Source organism: Astyanax mexicanus, chromosome 1 (genome assembly GCF_023375975.1).
Source record: "Astyanax mexicanus isolate ESR-SI-001 chromosome 1, AstMex3_surface, whole genome shotgun sequence".
Classification (NCBI taxonomy): Eukaryota; Metazoa; Chordata; class Actinopteri; order Characiformes; family Acestrorhamphidae; genus Astyanax; species Astyanax mexicanus.
The window spans coordinates 90773752-90799374 of record NC_064408.1 but is presented as its reverse complement, the minus strand read 5'-3'; the positions used below and the strand labels follow the sequence as shown (position 1 = coordinate 90799374).

The 25623-nt window shown below is 35.9% G+C and overlaps 1 protein-coding gene across 1 annotated transcript in view; it reads right to left on the bottom strand.

Annotated features, from left to right (window-relative positions):
• The window catches only part of dok6 (docking protein 6), a 107408-nt gene that overhangs the window by 55533 nt on the left and 26252 nt on the right, over positions 1–25623 (bottom strand). The window contains exon 2 of the mRNA XM_022683823.2: positions 10376–10483. Coding sequence (XP_022539544.1) covers positions 10376–10483 — 108 coding nt within the window. The remainder of the gene's footprint in view (positions 1–10375; positions 10484–25623) is intronic.

Below are 25623 nucleotides of genomic sequence, written 5' to 3'. Positions count from 1 at the left end.
TAGTAGAGGATTTTCTTTTGAGGTTGAGTTTCTGTCAGTGGATCATTTTCGTGCTCTTACCTGTTTAGTCAGCTTTGGTTTGTCTACATGTAAGCAGGTCCATTGACTAGTTCTCAATACCACCAGATTAAAAACTAAATCTACATAGAAGCCTCTACTAACCCCCTTTCTATTATTGCATTATGGGACAAGGAACTTGCCACTTTAGGTTATACCCTAGAATGGGACACTTTTGGGTCCTAATCTTCACAGAACATGAAACAAATAGCATTCATTTTAAGTATATTCATAGAGCCTACTTTACACCTCTTAGAAGATTTAAAATAATACAAAATTATTTTCATATATGTACCACTTCTGTACCTTTTTTTATATGTTCTGGGAATGTCCCTTGATTGTAACATTTTGGAGATACAGTATGTGGACAGAGTGTTGTCTGATATTCTGGAAACTGAACACAATTGGGATCCATGCATGTGTCTCCTGAAAGTTAACATTAAACTAAAGATGATACAGTGCATGTTATTGTTTTCTGGATCTACTGCTGCTAAAAAGACAATCTTTCAAAACTGGATCACACCTGGACTTCACATGGAATCATTTTGGAGGGTTAATTTACTCAACATAGCACAAATTGAATGTACCTCTGCTTGACTTGACTGTGCTAAGACTTTGTGATGTGTATTTTGGATTTTCTGTAAGGTATGCATTAAATATAGATACTTTCTTCTATCTATCTGTATTAGTAAAAATGATTGTACTGAACTGTACAGAAACTTTAGTAATTTATGCTCCTTTTTCTTCTGTGTTAATTTTCTGGCGGTCTGTTGCTCCCACTCCATTGTTGTTCAAATTTTAAAACAATAAAGATTCTTGATCACAAAAAAAGAACACTGGTAGTAAGTTAAAGGTTCCATACAAAAAGAATAGCCTTAAAAATGACAAACTGAACGACAAAATGTGAGGCACAGTCCAGCATAGCTAAAAGATGCTGTGTGCTACATTTCCGGGCGGCAGATTAAGTTCCTATCCCATCTTCTAGAAGTGAACTGGAAATCCTGTCTGTCAAAATGAAGTGAAAAAGACTTTCTCCTTCTCCCTCTCTGCAGATTTATCCTAAGCCTGCCTGCGGGAGCTTCCTCTATTGCTGTGCAAAATTAACTGCCTGCAAAAGGTTGTCCAACAACAACAAGCATTTGTGGCTCATTCACTTCATTTAGATCCAAATTGACAACAGCTTTGAGGAAACCTCTCTTCTTTTGAAGTTTTGCTGCATTACAGCATTTCTCAGAGCTGCCCTCAGAGAAATGTGCTGCTGAGAAAAATGCCTACAGGAGCGGCCCATCTATTTCTGAGGAGGAAAACATTACGGCACAGAAGTCTTCTGCTTTTACTGGTGATTGGTTTCCTAAAGCGTGCTTCACATCTGTCATCTAAGCTGCTATTCTTAACTCGATATGGCAACATTTTTTTTGGAATTTAGCTTTTGTTCTTTTATTCTTTTTGGTACACAAAAACTGATCTGGAGTAAACATTGCAGGTCTACTGTACTGCTCAAAACTGCCTTAATCTGCCCTGCAGTCAACAATTAAAAAAAGTTTATATCAAGTTTTAAACTGTTTTTTGGACCAAGTCTGAAACTAATCGACTGTGACGCTGCATAATCGTAAAAATCATAATCTGTTAGACCTTTTGCATTGTTGTATGCATTAAAACCTAGCTGACCAACAACAACTGAACTTTGTTGAGCAACGTAGCACCATTGTAATGGTTGTAGACTAAAAAAATAAATTTCAAGACGGCAGCAGAACAGCTGAAATATTTAGCAAAGTAGAGCTAAAAGGCTGGAGAATGATGGAAAATTCTTCAAAGTGACTTTTTGTAGCCATATTTGTTTAGGTTTGTCTAGTCCAATCCTAGTCTGTTCATGTCCACAAAGAATCACAAACTACAGTATAGATTGTTTTAATAATGAGCTCTCAGTTGGTGTAGGAAAATTTAAAAAGAGCAGGAAAAAGAAATGTGAAGGTTTCCCAATGTTAAAAATCACATCTGTCTTGTATGCCAAAAAAAAATAATGCTGCAAACTCACCATTACTTCAGAGGACTTACTATTAAAACAACCAGCTAGGTGGCATATAAATGTATAAATGTAAGTCTTTATGAATTCATCCTCTACACCCACCATCTTTACCAATCAGAAGACTCACTGTGACACACCAGCTAAAGTTATTCTCACCCTTAAAGGGGACTCTGATTTTCGTTAACTCCACATTCAGCTCAAATTTGAAAAAGGCAAAAAAAAAATGGTAGGGGGAGTTTGGGAGGGGCACTGGGTGATGTATGATTTTAGCTGTGTGCCTCTGATTGTGGTGAGATGCAGATATTGTGATGTTTCTGCATACCAAAATACACAAACACATAATCCACACCTATAGCACAGCTGAACCTGAGAGGGCACTGCAGAGGCAGAAATTACCAAAAAAAAAAAAACACTTTTTAAAGGTTAGGAAAGGTTTATAAAAACTTTAAGCAGCACTGGTATGGTTCATCACTTCCAAAGAAAACATTTTAGCTATTAATGAAAAAATGATTTAGTGGCTTTTTAATATTAGATAATGGTATATTCTTAGTCTTTGTCAGGGCCAGACAGGAATGAGACTGGTGCAGATACAATAAAATAACTTTATTAAAAGTTATAGAGCAGACAGGGGTAGTCAACGGAAACAGGGTCAGTACCAGTAATACACAGTGTAGAGAAACCATACCATAAACGGAAGACAGTCCAGAGTTCATACACAGGAAGGCAGTATAACAGGGTAGGCAAAAATCCAAAGTAGTAGAAACAGTCCAGGTCATACACGGATATCCAACACAAGGGAGTAGGCAAAAATCAACGTCGGTAGAAAACAAAAACAAGATCATACACGGATAAAGGCAAGGGCAAGAGAAACGCTTTGTATTGCAGGTATTACCAAACAGATACTCGGCGAGGTGTGAGTGTGAGCATGGTCCTTAAATACTGAGGATAATCAGTACTCGGGACTTCCTGGTGGTGTCATGTGATGTGTCATGTGATCGGGAGTGTGTGTTGTGTCATGGAGTGGTGCGTTCTGGGTATTGTAGTTGTTACTGTGGGAATCGCAGATAGAGCTGGATGTGGGAGACTCAGACATGCTTTCAGCACCAGACATGACAGTCTTAAGTCAGCTAATGTTACACTCTCAACATTAACATTAGTTACTCTCATACTTACCTTTTTTTGTCTTTTAACATTTGTTTTAATTTAATTATAATGTCTTGTCACTTTCATTTAACATTATTTTAACACAGTAAAAATGATCTGTTATTATAAATGTTATTAGATTTATTTTGTCTTAAATCTGTCTGTACAGCTTTTTGAATTGCATCCGTGTATGAAAGGTGCTATACAAATTAGTGGTGTCAATTGATTAAAAAAATTAATTTGATTAATCACAAGAAAATTCTGTGATTAACTGCGATTAATCGCATTTGTTTTTCCTCAGACGTAAATTATTATAGTGGATATTTAAACGTACATAAAAGAATGAATGTAAGAAATGTAAAATGCAATTATATGTATATTAGTGGTGTCAATTAAAATAATAGTATATACTTGTATGTCTGAGGGGAGATAAAATCAACATAGGGTGCTGGAGAATGCATGATAAATTGGACTGTAAAATTGGTTGTGAGGATTTATGAATTCGAACTTAATTTGAATATTTAATTTTAAATATTTAAATATCAGAGATGAGGAGCAGTGCAGTGCAGGAGTGTGTGGAGTGTGGGTGTGTGTGTGCGTGTATGAGTAAGAGAGAGAGAGAGAGAGAGAACTCTAACCGGGTCGGAGCTGGAAGTCTGAACCGGAGTGTTATTGCTGGACACCGTATGAGCGCGTCGTTCAGTCGTTCAGCCAGAGAACAGATCAGTGTGTTGGGCGGGGGCGGGGCAGATTACGGCGGAAGTAGGAGTCAAACTTGGTGCCTTAATTAACTTGCGTTAAAAATTTTTTAACTGATTACAAATTAACAGCGTGCATTAACGCTTTAACGTTGACACCCCTAACACAAATATGATATATACGCGCATTGCCTTTAAAATTCTCTTTTAAATAATATGTAACATGATTTATTTTTCCCCCTCAAACTCTGACCAAATTAAAACCAAAAGTGTTTACAGACACTTAAAGAGATCCATATCAGAGTTCCCTTTTAACACAGATGGACCCTGGATATCCTGAGGTTTTTTATGTTACAGCTCTGCTTTTGTAACACGCTTGATTAACTCCCTTCGTGTCTAACGAATATTCTAATTAGAAACTCGCTCATCTGATAACGGGTTGTCTGCACAAAGCAGCAGCTTTAAAGCGTGATATCACAGTTCAGATCTACAGCTATATCCCGCCTCATTATTCTGAAACGTTCAGCTGATATCGCCTTGATTACGAGCTTTAATTGAAATATTTTAAACGGGAGAATTAAGGAATGATGTCTTGCTTTTATTTGAAGTAATTTAAACATTTACCGATTGCAAATCAGAGCTGAGAAAATCTTGTTTTCACAAGAGAATTTAAATAGAGGAAAACAACTGCTTCTTAATTAATTATTTAATTAGAAAATGTACAGCTTTTTACAGTTTCCTCCAAAATATTTATTTACAATATCGTATCATACTCCATAAAATCATCAACATTTTTGAATATTGTTATCACAAAAATACTCTTAAATATATCTTAAATATATATTATTTTAGGGCTATATAAGCCATTAAGATAAAACTTTTTTGCTGCTCATAGCAAAAGTAAAATTTACACTGTTCTCAATTACCATTAAATATCTACTAGAGACAGATTATCTTTTTCCAGTATCATTTATTTAACTTCAGTTCTTCAGTTATTAGTGGCATGAGATGTTGGATCATTCACTTCTGTAATAATATCAGCAAATAAAATTGAATATTCATTTTGTCCCAGTAGTGTATTTTTAAAACAATATAAATATTTTTTTTATTTAATATTTTGTCACATCGTGAAGAATATTGTTACTCCACCCTTAAATGTTGCGATATTATTTTAGGGCCATATAGCCCAGCCCTAATTTAAAAAGAACCATTTAAAATGCACCATTTTAAACCATTAGAACAATACAGAATTAGAACTGTATAGAAAGGGTTTCCCAAACCCTAGATAACAGTCCTTGAATGAGTAAAAAAAAATTGGTTGCAGAGAAAAATAATAATTATTAAAAAGTAACAGATTTTAATAGGCACATTTACAGTTAGGATACATGTACACAAACACTCCCTCATGCAGGCTTTATGTAATGATGCTGTGACCCAGACAGTCTGATTAGCCTAGCTGCTACTGTTCACACATTAGATCAGAATATTGTAACTAGTGGTGTCAAAAAAGGAATAGGCCAACACCAACTACTGCAAGGACTGAAAGGTTATTTTCAAGAAAAGCACAGACTGAGACTACAGCTCCATAAACAACTGAAAAGGTCTCATTAACCCTCTGTGGCACAGTGTTGCCCTCAGGCAACAAACCACCTTTTTGTTTATTAAACCATTTCATACCATACTATACTCTATACTATACTATGTTCTATTTATGTTTTCATTTAAAATAAATATAATGTAAGCGACCATATGTTTACACAATACAATGAGGCATACAAGTCCATAATGAATAGAAATATGAAACATATATTATTTTTTTATATTTACTAAAACAGATTTATTCGTTGCCTCAGGCCAACAATGTGAACGTATTTAGACCTCTTTTGTTGGATCAATCATAATAAAACTGTGGCTCTCATCTTTAGACCAGGAGACTTTGTCTACCATGTTTTAAATACTTCCCTTCTACAACACATCTTATTCAACATATCAGCATTCTGACATTTCAACAGGGGCTCCCAAGAACCCAACAAACAGCTCTAAAAAAAATGAGAGACCACTTATAAATGATGAGTTTCTTTGATTTTACCAAACTGAAAACGTCTGGAATATAATCAAAAGGAAGGTGGATGATCACAAGCCATCAAACCAAGCTGAACTGCTTGAATTTTTTGCACCAGGAGTAGCATAATGTTATCCAAAAGCAGTGTGAAAGACTGGTGGAGGAGAACCTGCCAAGATGCATGAAAACCAAGATGTGATTAAAAACCAGGGTTAATCCACCAAATATTGATTTCTGAACTCTTAAAACTTTATGAAATTGAACTTTGCATTATTTGAGGTCTGAAAGCTCAGCCTCTTTTTTGTTATTTCAGCCATTTCTCATTTTCTGCAAATAAATGCTCTAAATGACAATATTTTTGTGTGGAATTTGGGAGAAATGTTGTCCGTAGTTTATAGATAAAAACCGGGTGAATTTATTCAAAAACTGAAGTGGTCTCTTATTTTTTTCCAGATCTGTACAGGGTGAATTATTTTTTTCTCCCCAAAAATATAATTCATACCATAGAAATTTAAGTATGTACATTTAATTTTGGATTCTACTGAACAATCAAAGTATGATGTGTTATTTTGCCTGGGTCATGATTAAAATAATTGAAAGTTTGAAAATATCTGTTATAGAAGTATGACACCTGATGGTTACCTTTGGTTAAATCTGAGCAGAGGTGCACTACTGCATGAACATTGTAATTCTAAAAGAAGAAGACAATGGGCAGAAACAGTGAAACTTATTGAGAAAATAAATTTTAATCAGTCAATGATTGTGTTTTAGTACTGTTTTCGAGGATAGGGGGATGTAATCTCTATTATCAAGCAAAGATTGTCTTTCTTTCAATTTTTATACTTTTCTCTTTGGATCAGTCCAAATGTACCTGCCTACCCGAATTCTGCCCCCTGCTCTTCATAATGATGCTGATTTTTTTAGATTAGCCCAAATAAACTCACTCAGCTCCTGCATTCTCTTCCTGTGCCTGCGCTTGTTACAGCCGCAGAGAGCTAGATTTAGATATAAATGGTGGAGCTAAAAATGACAACTGTCACTGCATGCTCTGCAAAGGAGGTCCAACTCCTGTAAACTGGTGCACTGTAAGGGGGAGACACAGTCATCTTATTGATAACATATTTATAAGAGCAACCATGCCAGTGACATTGTGCTGTCACTGCATCATCAGTATAGTCATTAATGCTGCGTTGGCATTAATTATTCACAGCTTCCTATCAATTGTTTGTCACCATATTAACGCATGTGGGTGTACAGGATGAATACATTATCATTTATTTATACATTCATCTTCCACCAAGCTGCTTTTATATTATTAAAAATAAATCAACATTTTATTCATGTGGAAATTTGAATAATAATGTACTATAGCAGCTGCACTTCACAGGCATTGTGGGAGAAAAGCAACTTAAACAAAGAAGCTTTATGTTTATGTAATTTTCTTTTTTATTATGTATTATATTTTTTTTTCTGTCATTTAGTATGCGCATTATTGTCACTGCCAACCTCCACACCACCCACACCAGTGATATTTGCTGTCATTGCACAGTCCATATAGTCAGTAATGGTGTGTGTAGTGACTCACAGCTATAATCATACACCGTACATAATAAAATGAAGTTCCCATCTCCTATACATGTGTTAATCACACAACCTAAATATTAGCACTAGCTTCTCCATGTAAATCATATACCTATAGATTAAATTTAATCTAAATTCAATCTGCTTAACACTAGAATAACTAAACCTACAAATTTAGTCAGAAGCCAAATCACCCACCCAAGGGGAGGAGACAGCGCAAGTGAAAGGGAGAGACAGTGCGAGTTAGCGAGAGACAGCGCGAAAGCCAGCACATTTTTTTTGTGTGATGACACTTATAATAACTAATTTGAATGATCACTGCAAACATGTTCACCACGTTTCTGCACACGCTCTCCGTTTGTGTGCACCAGGGCGCAGTCGGGCTTGTTTTTACCCTGCTGTGTGCGCTCTCCGCACTTGCCGCATTTATGTGTGTTTAATGCCAACAGACAACGAATTGTTTTAGACCTTTTGGAGCTCTGCAGTTCCTTTTCGGGTGGTGCCTGCACCACACTTTTCACTTTTGTCATTTGTAGTTTTAGTATGGTAAAAAAAATCTGAGATTTTTTTTGGGCCATATCGCCCAGCTCTATGTGTTACTAAAGAGGATAAAATACTTCTAAATAGGAAAATACCAGGAATTATGATGTCATTTGTGTCAGTTTTACAGATGTTGACAACCAATATTCTTCTCCACAGGTTTACCCAACTTGTCAGATTAGCAGTAAATTTAGTATGTCAAATTGTTGGGCTTAGAGAAGTGTTTTTGACCATGTATCAATAATGTATTGCAAAAATACAATGCAATATGGCTATTTTGTCACACCCCTACTCTGCACTAACTGTATGTGTCTAGAAAACTCAGGCAATTATTATTATTTGTTATATATTTTTATATATTGTTATATATATGTTTAATTATTGACATATAAAACATTACATACCTTTGCAATGTATTTAAAGTATAACACCCTTTGAAACCCTCCCACAAACATGTGCATCCCTGTATTTAATAACTCAGCAATATTCAGAATAATATTTAATAACACTCCAAAAGAAAGTCATCAGTAAACAGTCCTGATTACTTTTGCCTCCTCAATCCATCAGATTAACATCAGATTGCCTTTATCTCAGTGATTTGTAATTGCAGACACAGTGGCAATGCCAGTGCTGACCTGAGTTTTCTCATCATTCTGTCTCTCTCTCTCTCACTCAGGGAAATCAATAAACATCCACTGCTATCATCTTCTTCATGAGACCAAACAAATTCACATCATTCCCCTCTCCCCAAAAATCACTGTCACTACATACACCCTGAACAGGATATCAGACTGCACCAGCAGAATAATAATACTGATATCAGCCTCTATAAGATAAGATACATCCCCCCACTGACAGCATTATTTGAAGCAATAAATAGACAAAAGCCTCGCAGGAATCTCCGACTGATGGTGGTTCACTACAGATATTTGAGTGGTAAAAAAGCGAAAAAAGTCTAATCAACATTGCCAAATATAGGAATATCAAAGTGTCATCACTGTGTTTTGGTATTTACTCACAATACAATAAAAAAGAAAGTCACGTTTCAAAAATTTCAAGAAAATTAAAAAACAAAAACCAATAATGATGCAAATGTCTATAAAAGTACTGAATATGAAGCCAACCTTAAAGAGGTTGTAGGCCAGTGAATAGAATGCATGTGGTCCATCTTTGTTTCTTTAGTTCACATATGGAGTTTAGTCATGTCCATTCAGTCTACAGCAGTTTAGCCCCACCCTTTCAGCCTACAGCAGTTTAGCCCCACCCATTCAGTCTACAGCAGTTTAGCCCCACCCATTCAGTCTACAGCAGTTTAGCCCCACCCATGCATTCAGCCTACAGCAGTTTAGCCCCACTTACCCATTCAGCCTACTGCAGTTTAGCCCCACCCATTTAGCCCCACCCATTCAGCCTACAGCAGTTTAGCCCCACCCAAACCTTCAGCCTACAGCAGTTTAGCCCCACCCTTTCAGCATACAGCAGTTTAGCCCCCCCTTTAAGCCTACAGCAGTTTAGCCCCACCCACCCATTCAGTCTACATTAGTTTAGCCCCACCCACCCCTTCAGCCTACAGAAGTTTAGCCCCACCCTTTCAGCCTACAGCAGTTTAGCCCCACTCACCCATTCAGTTAAGCCCCACCCATTTAACCTACAGCAATTTAGCCCCACCCTTTCAGCCTACAGCTGTTTAAAACCACATATTGAGCTACAGCAGCTTCTGATGTGAAGTGCTGGTTTGCAGACAACCAGTACCAAAGTTATTGAGAGAAAATTGTGGGGAAAGATTAAATGTCGCTGTGCTCCTGACTGTCTGAAGGCAAACACAACTCTAAGACTAAAGCTTTTTTTCCCCTGCAGTCTTAAGGATTTCAGTCCAAACTCAAGCATTTATTATAGATTTCAGCCCAGACTACTTATAGAATGAGGCACAATACAGAGAAGCCAATCATATATCAGTTTTAAAGCCACAATTACAATTATTTTAATAATTATAGAGGTTATAGAGAGGCAGGGGAAATAGGCATGTAAAAATTAATTACAACCCACACAAACATTAAATAGCTCATTCCAGAGGGACAAATAAAATAGTAAAAAGTTCTATATGGAACAGTTTGAATGCTTACATGGTTCCTTGATTCTTTGTGCTTTTATACAGCACCACAACATTGTGTTATGAGTCAAATAAGTCTTTTTTAGTGTTACATAGATCTGCTTTATGCTGTGAGGGCATTATATTAGCCCTCTGTAAAACAGAACTGTATTTCTTACCTTATGAAAACTTCTAAAGTAGGCAGCCTTTTCGTCAGGATACTTCTCTAATCGTCTCGGTCCTTTACTGGATGCTTTTTTAAATACAAGCCAACATCGTCTGAAGATCTGTCAAAGAAAACACATTTCACAGTTTTAGGGTATAAATAAAATATAGATTTTTCATGGCCATTCATTAACTGAATATGGATCACTAGCCTCAGCAGCATCAGCAATTACTAGAGATGAATAATGTAATGTTTAAAATAAATAATCTCACTGAAACTGTGTGAGGGTGGAGGACGCTTTAAAGGGTCAAAGAATCTTTACTTGATGTTAAGAGTTTAAGAGTTTTTTTTTTCATTAACTCGTCTATTGTAAAATGCATTTTTAAGAAATCAAAAGTGGATTTTCAATAGCCTCTCTAGCCTACTCACTTTTGGGTCTCTGGTACCTGGTTTCTTCAGAGCAACGACGCAGTAAGAATGGAGGCTGCTGCAGGGATTGTGCAGCTAGTTCTCTGCACAGTTTATACCTCACATTATTGTCCATTATAGTCAGCTTGCCTGGAACCATGACTAAGCAGGTGCTTAAAAGTAGTCAGTTCCAAGAACCAGGTACCAAATTTACGCCTAATGGGGAAGCTAAAAAGCTGGGTAGAGAGAAGTTGAGTAGCGTAGTTACCATGCTGTGGAAAATGACTCATGGCAAGAAAACCTTCTGAAGCACCTTTAGAATTATGTTTAGAAGTGCATTTCTCAGTAATTCCATTCCAGGTGAGTTTAGACGTAGTTTAGACATTGTAGAAATGTTTATGTATAGCTATCCACAGGCATGTACATCACCAATATGGGAAATATTGCATCTGCACACAATTCCGATATTGCTGCATAATTAGTAAATGTTTTAATGCATTTAAATGACTTTTTTATCTGTTTCTTACATTATATTCTGGTATTTTGTTTTGTTTGTAATGTCTCAAACAATATGCTGTCCCAGAAAGTATTGCGATAAACATATTATAGTAATTAAAAAAAAAATTGCCCTGGATATAGGGGTGGGCAATAGTATTTCGTATACAATATATCGTGACACAGAAATATCGTGATATTAAAAATCCATATCGTGATAATAGAGATGTTCTGTCTTAAAAGTAGTCTATTATTTACTGTGAAGCTTTAGGTGTATTTATTGTATAAGTGTTTTAGTTTGCAGTTTATATGCATGCACTAAATATTCTGCAATATTTTTTGCTGCATTATAATATTTTATGCTATATTATTTATTTTGCCACATTATGATTTTGCTGTTATACTCTTATACTATGTTTCTGAAATGAATGAATTCTTTTTCTGTTTTCCTATATCGCCAAGTATATCGTTATCGCAAAAATACCCTGAAATATCGTGATATTATTTTGGAGCCATATCGCCCCACCCCTACCTGGATATAACAGTAAAATATAGGGATGCACAATGATATCAGAATTATACCGGTATCAGCCAATATAGCCAATATTTCTAACCGGTGATGCTGGTCGCACTACGTCAGTTGGCTGGTCGCACTACGTCAGTTGGCAAACACTGGCCAAACTACTACTAAATGGTAAATTTGATTGAAGCATTTTTATTATTTTTTATTAGTTAATAAAGTAGTAATAAAGTTATACCGGGTTGTCTTGTCCCTCTGTATAAATGTATAAATGTGTTAAATGTAATTGTAAACATGTATATCGGCATAGGCAGATATAGACACATGTAATACCAGATATCGGCTTTGGCCCAGAATTCCAACATCGGTGCATCCCCAAGTAAAATAACAGTATAATAAGGCAATTACAAAACTGCTATCTAATGGTCAGAGTATAAAACAAAACACTAAATGAACCACTATCTGACGCAAACCTTATCAGGTGAATAAATAATTAAATATTGATGCTCTGTGAAACAAAATCACAATATTGTATCAATCACTTTTCATACATTTTAGGCCATGCAAAAACAGTATATATTGCACGATAAGGCAGTAATGTAATTATCAGAACATGAATATGCTGTGAGAATATAACCAAATATATAAATGGTCTGAACTAGGGGTGGGCGATATGGCCCCAAAATAATATCACAATATTTCATGGTATTTATGTGGTAACAATACTCTTGGCAAAATGACCAAACACTGAATTAAAAAAAAGAAAGAATCCACTACTGCAACAAAATGAAAATTACATTTTATTATTGCATATGATATAATTTGGCACACCAATAACTGAGATATTAAAAAAACAAGACTTTTATCAGATTTGTAACAGAAATTAATTATCCAGAATGCACTCCAAAAATCTCCATATATCCAGGATTAAAGTAAAATTAATGATACACAGACAGATATAATCTGTATCTAGTAGATATATATTTGGAATTGAGAACAGTGTGAATTTTTATTTAGCTAAAAACAGTAAAAAAAAAAAGTAGTACCCTGGTGTGATAATTAGGGGTGTGTGATATGGCACGATATTTCAAGGTATAATATAGTTCACAATATTCAAAAATATTTGCGATATTATTGTGTAGGATATGATATGGCACACCCCTAGTCTGAACGACTGAATATTATGGTTAAAAACATTCCAGGCCGTGCAAAAGTCCTATTGCTTTGGCTTAGACGCTCACTTTCCTCTTCTTTCGTTTTCGTGAGTTTGTCCCCAGGTATTGATTAAAAAAGTAAAGTCTGGGACCCCAAATTCAGTCTGGCAGGCTATGAAGTTTACTCAGATTAAACACCGGCTCCTCGGAGATCAGGATGGTGTGCGGTTGGTGCAACACCGTGGGTAATCATGAGTTTGATTATCTGGCTTAGCAAGTACACAACCAAAAAACATTTTAACGCATGAATCCTAACTCCACATTCAGCTAGTCTGAGACTAAGTTACAAAAACAGATTGTTCTGAATTTATGACAATGATGTCATACGGACAATATTTCCATATGACTGTATATTCAGTATACAGTGGTCTGTTTCCACCCACTGAAGTAATGCAGGACCAAGATAATGTGTTAATATTCATCAGGATACTGGCCTTTATTATACTGCAAAAGGATGTAATATACCAATTAAACATCATCCAATCACAATGTAGTTTACTGGGAGCTATCAGCCAATCAGCTATTTAATTGTGTTTCATTATTGATTCACATTGTCACAATGTCACTTTTGCTCAAAAAAAATATTTAGCTTTAATTTTTAGTATATTTTCTCATTTCCGAAACAGGTCTGTGTCTTATTTTGGAGTGTTATAATTAATAACAATCATATCACAGTGAGGTTCATAATCTCGCCAAGACTGACCACATCTGTTCAACCTCTCTGATTTATTTGTGTAATGAAATGTTGTACATTAAAGCTGGCAGGCCTTTACACTAAAGCAGTTTATGATGCACTGGGGGAGGATGCTGGATAAGAGATGATCTGGATGATGGCCATGAATTAATTTCTGGCTATATTTATTACTTTAACCCGTTCCACCCCAGCTAGCCATCCATGTACATAATGAATATTGTTGTTGTCCTCACAACCTGGTAACTGGTATCTTCTTTCTTATTTTTTCTGTTTTTTTTGCATCAATTGAAAATGTCAACTGATTTTATTTGTTTAAACCTCACAATGAATGAAACTGAATGTTATATACAGTCTGTACATGTATTTTTATCACACATACAATTTTTTTTTATGAATGATTGCTTCATTCATTCAAATTTTTTTTAGACTTTAGACTGTAGAGAATGGTCAGGAAAAAATAGGGCATTATGAGAGATTTATGGTTTCAGACCAGAAAGATTTCAATTTGTCATTCTTATCTTGTTATTTCTGTCTGTGTGGTAGTTGCACTATCAATGCCACTTTATTTATTTATTTCATTTTATTTATTTGCATTTGAATTTGAATAATATTTATAAATAGTATACTCAACAGAAACAGTTGGGAATGTTTGAAAATCTTTTTGTCATTGCATTTAGTTTGCTTTCAATTTTTAAGTGATAAAAAACATTATTAGTTAAAAATACAAACTACGTATTATATTTATATAAAAAATAAACTTTCAATAGAACAGAAAAATCAGCATTTTAACGTATCACTTTCTGTTGTTTTTCAAAATGATAAAAACTATTTGTATTATGTTTTTGTATTTTGGTCAACATCTTGACATTATTGGATAAGAAGCAGCTTCTGCCTTTCAGTGTTTTGTCATTCTTATTGTTAGTTTTTATATAAAAGTAGTAATAGTAACACAGTAATAACGAATTAAACAAAGTTTCCTGTAAATCTTAATGCACAGTCACTCTGACTTTCACAGTATAAAAAAATATAAATATCAAAAATTAATGTGAAAATTCAAATCAATGTTGCCTGTGCAAAAGTTTAGACAGCGCAGGTATTTTCAAAGTTTTTTTTTTTTCTGATCTTAGACCTCAAATCACCAAATCAGGCTTCTTCATTTCTTGTACTAACTCTCAACAAACAGGCCTGACTATTTGCTCTCATTTTATTCATGTAGATGATCTTCCACAGATGATCTTTTCTCCCTGTCAACAAACTGAGATCTCTTGGCATTCATCCAACAGCTGAAAAAGGGCCGTAAGTGTTTTTTTTTTTATATATTAGAAAAGATATCACATGGTTATTTATTGTGACATCAGAAAAACGGTCTTGCCGATAACCCACACGGCCCGACTGTGTTCAGGAAAGCAAATTAAAAACAGAACCTCCGTCCACCTCCGTCTGCTGCAGGACAAAACTCTGCGCTGTAGGAGTGTGCTACCTTTTTTAAGAGGATTAATTTTCAAAGGGATTCTCCATTTCCTGGTGCTGACAGCCAATATTCATTTGTGTGATATATGTGTGTTTCCGCTGCGCTTCAACAGGATTTGTTTCCACAGGGAAGATTAATTTGTTTACCCAGCTGGTGTAGTACATAAAAAAGAACAATGCTTTAGTTGGCGTGCAGCATAATTGATCTAGGTGAATTTCCTTACCTGTGACTCCTAATTTCTTTTAGTTCCTCTATATTTTACCCTCCATTTAAAAGGGATACCTTCAATTACAGTTTAATGGTGGTCAGTTCAGTCACCATCACCCATCAAAAATCACTGTTTTTGCCAGTTTCAGCAAAAGCATGCTGTTTTTTCTCTTTAACTCTTTTAGACCTGAATTATCACCAGTGAAGAAAAAAAAATAAGAATTCTGTTTTTTGTCTGTAATGCACAGAAAACAAGACTCCAGTATTCTACTATAAAATCTATATACCAAATAAATCTAATTAACTGAAGTATTTTTTTCCATTGCGGAAACCTGTGTGAAATTTTTATATTTCATATTGACCTCTTTATTTCATAAACAATTCCTAAACAATAGAAAAACATGATTAAAAATGTTCTAAATCACATTTAATCATTAAAAATTAGCTGTTACTTCGCCTCAATGGTTCCAGTGCCACTGTTTTTACAGTGCAGTGAGCGGGGCCAAGTTAATGTTTCATTGGTTTATAAACTAACTCGTTCATTGGCTGCTTCATGGTCTATTTTGATGGGCAACAGCTGTTAAATAGTGTTGTGTGCAACAAAAAAAATGATAAAATAAATGAAAAACATGATGTCCAGGATCTGAAAGAATTATATATATTTTTTTTACTTGAGGTTAAACTGAAACAAGAGGAGAAAGTGTGTGGGAAGAGTAGATTTTAAATGTTTAAGAAAATAATGGTTGAGTCTGAAATATAACAAATCTAAAAGTCTACTTGGATAAAGAGAGAAAAGCACCCAGTCATGTAAGAATCTTGTTAAAATATATTTTACTGAGTACTTCATTAAAAACAGCTACTCATATCTACCCAGTTTTGCAATCATCCAATCAGCCAATTGTGTGGCAAAAGCACAAATATGATTTAGAGGTTGTCTAGCAGCTTCAGCTTCACATAAACCATCAGACTGAGGTCAATTCTCAGGAATTTTGAGTGTGAAATGATTGTTGGTGCCAAAAGGAGCTGGTTTGAGTATTTCTAAAACAGTTCTTATCCCCGCAGTCGTTAAGTACAACAGTCTTTATTAAAAAGTTTATTAAAGAAAAAAGCATCCAGTGGGCGCCAGGTCTGCAGATGTCTGAGAAACCCTTGTTGAGAGTAGATGGCAAATGAAGGTATAGACTGGTTGGAGTTGCCAGAAACACAAACAGAAGGCTACGGTAAGAAAAGCACTGGTGACCAGAGAAACGTTTAAAAATGTTTAAAACTGAAGTACATCTATGTAACAATTAAGACTAACCTAAGAAAATGAGCTTAGTAACCTAAGAGATACTGGTGGGCAGACCTCTAAGGAAGACCTATATAGCTGATGGTAAAAACCATCAAGCAACTGATTCAGTTCTCTTCAGTAGTCAGGTAAGGTATGAAACAATGCGCATTTCAACCACAGTAATTTAATTATTTGAGTACAAAAACATATAAAGAATTCATGTTAGGTAAAAAAACCTAAAGGGGGACACTGTACATCAATTCCCACAATCCACATTTAGAAAAGCAAATTCTGATAGAGTCTGCTACTATAACAGTACAAATCTGATGAAAAATATATCCCTCATATCACACAGCCCTACTGATAAGAATAGAGTCACTCATACATTTACGACTTCATTAATTCATATTTACTGACAATAAAGGGTCATGGACTCTTTTTTCCAAAACAAAAAAGAAAAAAGACCTGATAGATGATGTCTGTTTGCTGTGATATAAAACAGTGTTGTCCATCAAAGTCCATCAAAGTCTGGGTGGCGCCAGATTTACATCAAAGCTGCTGCTGCTTTCATGTAAACACTGCCTGTTGTGTGTCGTTTTAATTAAGCGACTAAATTTACTTGCCTCTGTTTTTACCCTGTAAAGGGCCCTCGTGGACGTCTCTCTTTTCTGCCAGTTTTGGAGAGAACATTGCAGCCTGATTCATAATTAAATAGTCTATTACAGAGAAACAGGGTTTTATTCATTAATCAGGCTTTGAAATTTCAGTATGCAATCAGCGTTCTGAGAGACACTGTCCGCTTTTAGTGCTGAAGAGGCAGCAAGAGAGCGCAGGGAGAGAGAGAGAGAGAGAGAGAGAGGGAGACTAATTATACATTCATTTACAGTTACTCTGTCGTTTTACCTTAGTAAGGTAAGGGTTTGGCTGCAGCAGAGTGCTGCAGTAAACAATGAAATTGAGATGCAACTCAATTTAAACTTCAAGTATCTGAAAGAAATAAAAAACAGAATAGACAAACAAATCTGGTCTGGTATCAAAAGGCAAGAGAACAGACAAGGGAAACTCTGTTTTGATTGTCATGTTATTACTGAAAAAATCTGTGGAATGAGCTGATAAACAATGAACATAATGCAGTACCACTTTAAAATAAGACTACCTTTATAAAGGGTCTATAATTGGTTTACAATTAGTTTATTAATGGTTAATAATTAGGTTGTAAATGCCTTAAAAATCATTAATAATCAGTTATAACACATACGTAGAAAGGGCAACAATATAGATGGCTGTGGATTCACTATTTGACAAACAACAGGTCATTGTTGGCCTTTCTACGTATGTGTTACAATTTATTATTAATAATTTTAAGGCATTTACAACCTAATTAGTAACCATTAATATACTAATTGTAAACCATTTATAAACCTTTAATAAAGGTAGTCTTATTTTAAAGTGGTACCCATAATGCTAACACTAGAGTTGACTAGAGCAATGGTAGTGCTGCAGTGGTTAACAAGACAATGCTAAAACTAGAGCTAACAGATGTCCCACCTCTCCTGCAACAACCGTGTTTCTTCCACATATTGATATACATGTCTACAAGTTGTCTGTATAGAATATCCTGGAAATTGATCGCATACTTTTGGAAGCGAGCAACTGTGACAGACCAAGAAAGTAAAAGATGTAGCAAAAGTGTGACACAAAGAGCATCCTGACTGGTCTCTACCTGTGCTCATTAGGCCTATCAGTGAGCTTTATTAACATGATTTACAGCTCAGTTCTGCTCAGTTCTGCAGCTCAATGGCAAAGAATTTCAGTCAGATGCAAATGTAATTTTTTTCTGAGCTACAAAAGCACTAAAGTATGATTCATACAACAAATTGTTATCCAGTACATTTTCCTAATCTGCTTGTTCAAATAACATCAACAGTTCTGTAATGTTAAAATTAATTTTAACTGATTTATAAAAAAAATCTACTGTTGCATGAAGACAAAGGAGAAATAATGAAATATATCAGTATTTGATAGTGTTTTGTTCACTGGATTAGCTGATGGGCAGATGCGGTGCACAGCGGGGGAGCCGAATGACCTTTTCATCTGCCACCAGCTGCTACAGGTGAATGTTATCTCATTACTTACAAAACACACTACACTTACAGCACGATTCTGCACAGTATTATTACAGCAAGCATAACCTCATCCTCATCCTCCTCTGGTGAGCAAAAGCTTTGATCATTCATGAATCAGGTTTCACTGTATAAGGTAGTTGTTTCTAATAAAGTGGCCAGTAAGTGAAAGCACAATATAGGCTTTCTTAATAAAGTGGTCAGAGATTGGAAGTACAAGGTAGGTGTTTCTAATAAAGTGGCCAGTAAGTGAAAGCACAAGGTGGGTGTTTCTAATAAAGTGGCCAGTGAGTGGAAGCAGAAGGTGGGTATTTCAAATCCAGTGGTAGTTGATTGGAAGTAGGGGTGTGCCATATCGTATCGTACACGATAATATCGTAATTTTTTTTCAATATCGTGAACGATATTATACCCTACAATATTTGCCGTATCACCCGTCCCATATTTTTTCTTGCAGTGTATAGTGTATTTTTGAAATAGTTTTTTTAAAAGTGTTTTGTCATATCGCCAAGAGTATCGTTATCGCGTGAATACCATGAAATATCGTGATATTATTTTAGGGCCATATCGCCCACCCCTAATTGAAAGTATAGGATAGGTGTTTCTTATAAATTGGCCAGTGAGTGGAAGCACAGGGAAGGGAATTATTAAGTGAAAGGAGATACAAAAATGTACAATAAAGTGGACAGTGAATGGCAATACAAATGGGTGTTTCTTTTTTTTTTTCTAAATGATGAATGTACTGAACCCAATTTAAAACAATATATACTGTTCTATTTTAACTTTCTATATGTAAACCTGTTAGTACACAAGCTATACAAACCAAATATATTGCACAGCAACACAAACACTTGTGATATCTTGAAACTGAGTGCCTTTTTCAGCCTTTTTGTCACAAACAATAAAGGGTGGCGCAATCTTAACAATACTTTCCCACGCAAAGAAGAACACAGGTGTCAACTGAGAAATTATCAACGAGTGAATCACCAGGATATGCGCAGACTGAATTAGTCACTGAATATTGAATTATAATACAGAGAATTACCTATTAAACACATTCATATATTTCAAAGCCTTTCCGCTAAGATGAATCACACCAGTGCCTGAAATAGATTGCATTTACCACTGAAGTGAGAATTTGTTAACTGTGAAGCGACGACAGGGAGATAAAGGGAGCTACACACATAGCTGTTAATGCAGAACATGTGTTCATAACATAAAACACTTCAGCGTCCACTGATAAATTAAAGTAAGGCTGGATAATAATAAGTGATGATTAAATGTGTTGCGCTGCCTTTCAGTGCATTCATCAGAAACGTCCACACTAAGACTGCTCTGCCGGTACAGGTCATATTTTATTCACACTTTAGTTTGGAAGTGATAACGATCATCATTAGTGTGATCAAGTCTAAAATTCACATTTTTAATAAAGCTTTTTCTATTTCTCACTCACATAAACTGTAAATCAAAAAATAAATAGACAGTTCTTTTAATTTAGCTACTTTAACATCTATTCATTGCTAACAAAGAAAAGCACTGACCAATAGGATGGAGCACGAGTGAGCACATGGACCCAAGGTCACCTTGCTAAATGCCCAGCACTGGGATATAGAGCAGTGAAGCCGCTTTATCTGGAGTGATGGAGCTCCATCCAGTACTTTTGAGATGAATTGGAGTAGTAGAACTCATCATTCAACCTCAGAACCTAAACTCAGTGAAGCTCTGGTGGAGCTGAATGCAAGGAAATCCCTCACACAGCAATATTCGAAGGGGGCAAGCAGCAAATACATACTTATTTATTTGATCTCAGACAAAAGAGGACAAGTAATTTGTTTAAGATTTTGACATTTAAATACTAAATATTAAAATTTTCCCATTACATGACTTATATGATGATAGCTTTATTATAGATGCACAACATATAATTTATTAATCATCAGCAAACCAATCAATGCATGCTACTGTGTTCTGCGAGCATCCTGATTATTCACAGATGTTTTCGGATGTGGAATGAATCAAGGAACTGGGAAATGAAATAAATACAAATAAACAAATTAATGAAATAAGTAAAACTGCCAAAGCCAAATTTAACTTTCAGCTAAATAAATTGCTTGGTTTACACACAGTCAACAACGTCACCCTTTGTAAACTTGTTTACGACAATCGCAATGAGGGCTTCAGTACAACGGAAGAGGAAGTGTGACATTCTCTATTGGACTATTGGAAGGAGAATGCCCACTGTGAAGTGTTAATTCTTTAGCTAACATCAATCACATGCTTTGTCATGTAGTGGTTTTGTGAAGATTACTGAAGTTCACTCAGCTGGCATGTGCGTTAGTTTGATTATGCTATTATTTTGTTTTGTATGCTGGAATCGGGTGAACATTGCCTCTAAAAAAAAGAACACTGATGCTACGCTCCATAGCATTTAATTTTTAACTAAGTTCACAATCCAAGATGGCTGTACCGCACATCAACAGTAGAAAAAGCAGTAGTATTATAATATACTGTAGTTTATTAGCATGTCTGTCTTGTTGTGTGTCAGCCGTACACACAGTTCTTTTCAACTTCTATCTTTGGACCTGTTTTTTTTTTTTTTTTGGTGTTTGGATGTGCAAAACAACATGATGCTTTATCTTACTAGTACAGCTAACAATGCTATGATAACCTGTCACATAAACATTGATTTAATTCATTATATTGGGGTTTAACAAAAGCGCTATTTAGTCTGGTTAAAACCGAGTGGTTCGTTTACACTCCTGGTGTGGTTCATTTGGGCAGGTGTGAAATCAGTAATCACACTCGGGTGCAGATCGAAACAACCATACTGAGAGGTGGAGGTGGTCTCGTTCCGGTTCCAAACTAACTCTGGAGTGCTTCCTTTGTGGTAAGAATGTGATCCGGTCTTGATCCGTTCCAAATATACTCCTTTATTTGAGCTAACAACCTTTCAGGTAAAAAATAGCCTTTTATATTAGCCAGACATAGCTATGTTTGCAATATTGAGTTTAATTATTTATTTAATCATACATTTAGTCAAATGTATACCCTTAAAAATAAAATAATGGTGCAAGAAGCTGGGCCCCCATCAAAGCACCTAACCATTACTCACTCAGAAAAGTGAATACAGTATTTTATATAGACAAAACTATTGGGACATCTGCTTAATCATTGTTTGTTTCAAAAAGACACTTAAAAGAAATGATACTGCTTTTGGTGGATGATTGACTTTCTACTAGATTTTATTGTTTTCAGCGATAAGATTGGTCGTGAAGCCAACATGCTGCGTAACCACCCAAACCTCATCCTCAACTTATCCCAAAAGTATTGGATGAGCACCATCATTCCACAAAACACAGCTCCACAGCTCAATATCTGGGGGGATTTATACCACATAACCCTGGCAACCTAACGTCTGTCATTAGACACAGTGCCAATCGACTCCTATTAGATTGGCAATACTTCTCTGCTAGGACCAGACAAGCTCTATGTATGCATTTTATGCATCTGTGTCAGCAATGCCTGCAACTTCAAGCAGCTGAATGCATTCGTTATGTGCAACTTTTGCACATATCAAATTGGCCAGCACTTTGGACACTTCATCAACGTTTCCACGTTCAGCGTTCTGGTCAGTAGCTCCGGCTGTTCACAGAAAGTGTGACAGCTTCATCTGAGTTAATCACAGATTACACTATCTGGGGCATTCTAAATGTAAAACACACTGCAGCACCTCCGCGGTGAGTAATCACAGTATTGCTCCTGTGCTTTTCCCCCGGTACACACTCAGCATTTAATAAACCGCCACACACTCGCCAACAGGGCCTCAAATCCAGCAGAAATGATGAAGAAAAGGATGTTACAGTTTTTTTTTTTTTTTTTTGGAGACAAGAGTTTACAAAATCATACCTTATTTTCTAACAGCACATAGACACTCTCCCTCACATGCCCACACCTGTGACCATAACAAGGTCAGAAGTGACAGCACACATCTAATGCTAATCCAGCGTTATATAACATCTACCAAAACAGGTGGAGAGTAGCAAGAGATCAGTGAGCAAAAAGCCCCCCACTTGGTCTAGATATAAAAACTAATGGTCAGATGTCAGAGCTGGGAATAATGTCACATATGAGTTTACTGCATCTCAGTTAGACTCTCCAATAATTGTGCACCATTTCAAAACATTTACAGAAACAGTTAGCTAAAGACTTAAGAGTTTACCACAATTGGCTTTACAGTCATATCCCAGACATTTATGGTGTATCCAGCCAAAATACACACAAAAAACAGCTGCCTCCAGAAGGACGTGTTAAACTCGGGGGGATAGGAAGTTAATTTAATGTGGAATAGGGTGATTCTGGGGGTCTTCTCACTATTTTTAGGATTTAGATGCCATTTACTGCAACCTGATCTATTTTAAAGAATTTTAAACACCTAATTTTACCTACAAAAGTGGCATAATTCAATGACTAATTTAGAGACAGATTCAACAATTGAACAAGTCCTCATTCAACAAGTCCATATATTTATTAGTTGGGTTTTAAATCCACTGCTATGCTAGGAGACTGTTACTAAAAGTAAATAAGGCAAAGCTTACTACTTATATTTGTTTAATTGAACACATCTAACGTTTCATTTAACTTAGCAAAGGGTTAATTTTAAGGGCATAGAGCTAGTAAAAAAATACGATTTTAGCAAAAGCTGGACATTGTGAGATGGCAGTGGGGCTGATGTCATCCAAAGTGGACTTTCAGCGGTATGTGTATTCTTTTAGTGTTTAAGTGGAATACATTCTTTTGCAATACAATAGAAACAGTGCTGGGTAAACTAATATTTAAAGTTAAATGTGAGGGAAGGGGCAAACAAATAATTACAAATTTTGACCACTGTGGTGAAACCCATGGTTGAACTGCAATGGTATTCGGAAGGAAACCAGGTACAATCAATTATTTGTAATAATTAAGATTTTGTCTAACACATGTGTAACACAATATGGGAGTCTCTGCATGGAGTTGTAGTCCTTAAATATACGCTACAGTAGATGTGGAGTGTCGATAGTACACCAAATTGCATCACACACATTTTCAATAAAGTATAGGTCTGACAATATGGTTCGCCTTGGCATTTTCTTCGTTTTATTTTATTTATTCTACAAAGCAAGCTTTTGAGTTGGTAGCAGTATGTGGACCAGCATTGTCTTGTGTGATATTCTAAACCAAAACTTAACTCAAAATGCATGACATCCTATTTGACCAATCCAAACACTTTGGAAACATTTTTAGAGATTAAAGTCACACAGCATGTGTGTGTATGAGTGATTAAGTGAGATACAAATGAATAGAAGTGTTAATAAACTGTACAGTAGGGCTGCCACGATTAGTCGACTAGTCACGATTATGTCGACTATTAAAATAGTCGACGACTAATTTAATAGTCGATTAGTCGTTTTTTTTTTTTCTTTGTTTTTCTCTCCAAACTGCTGCGACTGCCTTTCTGTCCTGGACGCACATGCGCAGTAGTGGAAACCGGGGTAGGTAGTGGACGACATCTCAGGACATTATACAGACAGGCTCTGGTTTCATGGCTACCCCGCTACAGAACTCAAAAGTGTGGGATCACCAAGAAAATAAAAGTGAAACGCATGCAATGCAATATCTGCAATGAAGAACTTGCCTTCCTCGGCAGCACAACCGCGATGCACGAGCACCTGAAAAGGAGGCATGTTGTGGCTGATTAAATGACGAAGAAGCTAAATTGCTATTTAGCTGCTAAAATTAGCGTAAACAGAGCGTTAACTTAGTACTTAACTTACTCATCTTGATAGCTTTAAAACAGAGGTCACTAATAGGCGGACCGCGATCCGGATCCGGACCCAGACGTTGTCACAAATGCCGTCCCAAACCGATAAACTACAGAGAAGGATTTCATTCTGACAGTGGCTTCTGTTTTCAGTGCTTTTCGGTGCAGTAAACTCACAGATCAGTCATGTGTGGTGTAAAATCACCAAACGCTCTCCTCTGCCAATCAGATCTGTGCAGACCGCTGCCCTGTGTACGGTAATGTACACAATATCTGGACAGAGAGGCATTTTTTATTAATATACTTTTTTTTTCATAATAGTTCAAACAACCTCACGGTTGAGATGTTTCATAAATGCCAGTGCCTTATCCTTATTTTACACAGTTGTTTACACGTTATGCTAAACAGTAAAATAAGTAAACAAGCTGCATATTTCATTAAAGGTTTAATGAACTATGATTTTAATTGTTTTTATTTTTAGTTAGCATATAGCTGAAATTTAAAGTTGGTTGTATAATAGCAGCTGCATTCTATTGTGATAAACTGTGTTTTATATTCAATTAACGTATGATCCGATTAGTCGACTAATCATAAAAAATAATCGGTGATTAGTCGACTATAAAAATAATCGTTTGTGGCAGCCCTACTGTACAGTATTGTTGTTGACATACAGTGCAGCCATCTTGGATTCTAAACTTGGGGTTCATGAGGCTCCTCTGACTTTCCAAGTAGATAAACCTACTTCATGGGAGTTAAAGTCGAAATGTCCTACTTGGAACTTGGAATTTGAATTTAAAAAGAAGGAACACCCAGAAAGACACACTATTACTGGAAATCAATGGAAAAAACCTCTAATCTTCTGGGAAAGCTGAATACTAGATGCAGGAACATTGCTGTGAGGAGAATCTGACTGCATTCAACCCCAGGAGAGTATCGGTAAGGAAAGGTGCTGACGTTGAATGATTAGGTCTGTCACTTTGTCATTCTATGTTATCTAAAAGGCATTGATAAAGCCCCGTCACCTCAGAGAACTCATGCCTTGGGGAGCTTTATCCTGTCCTA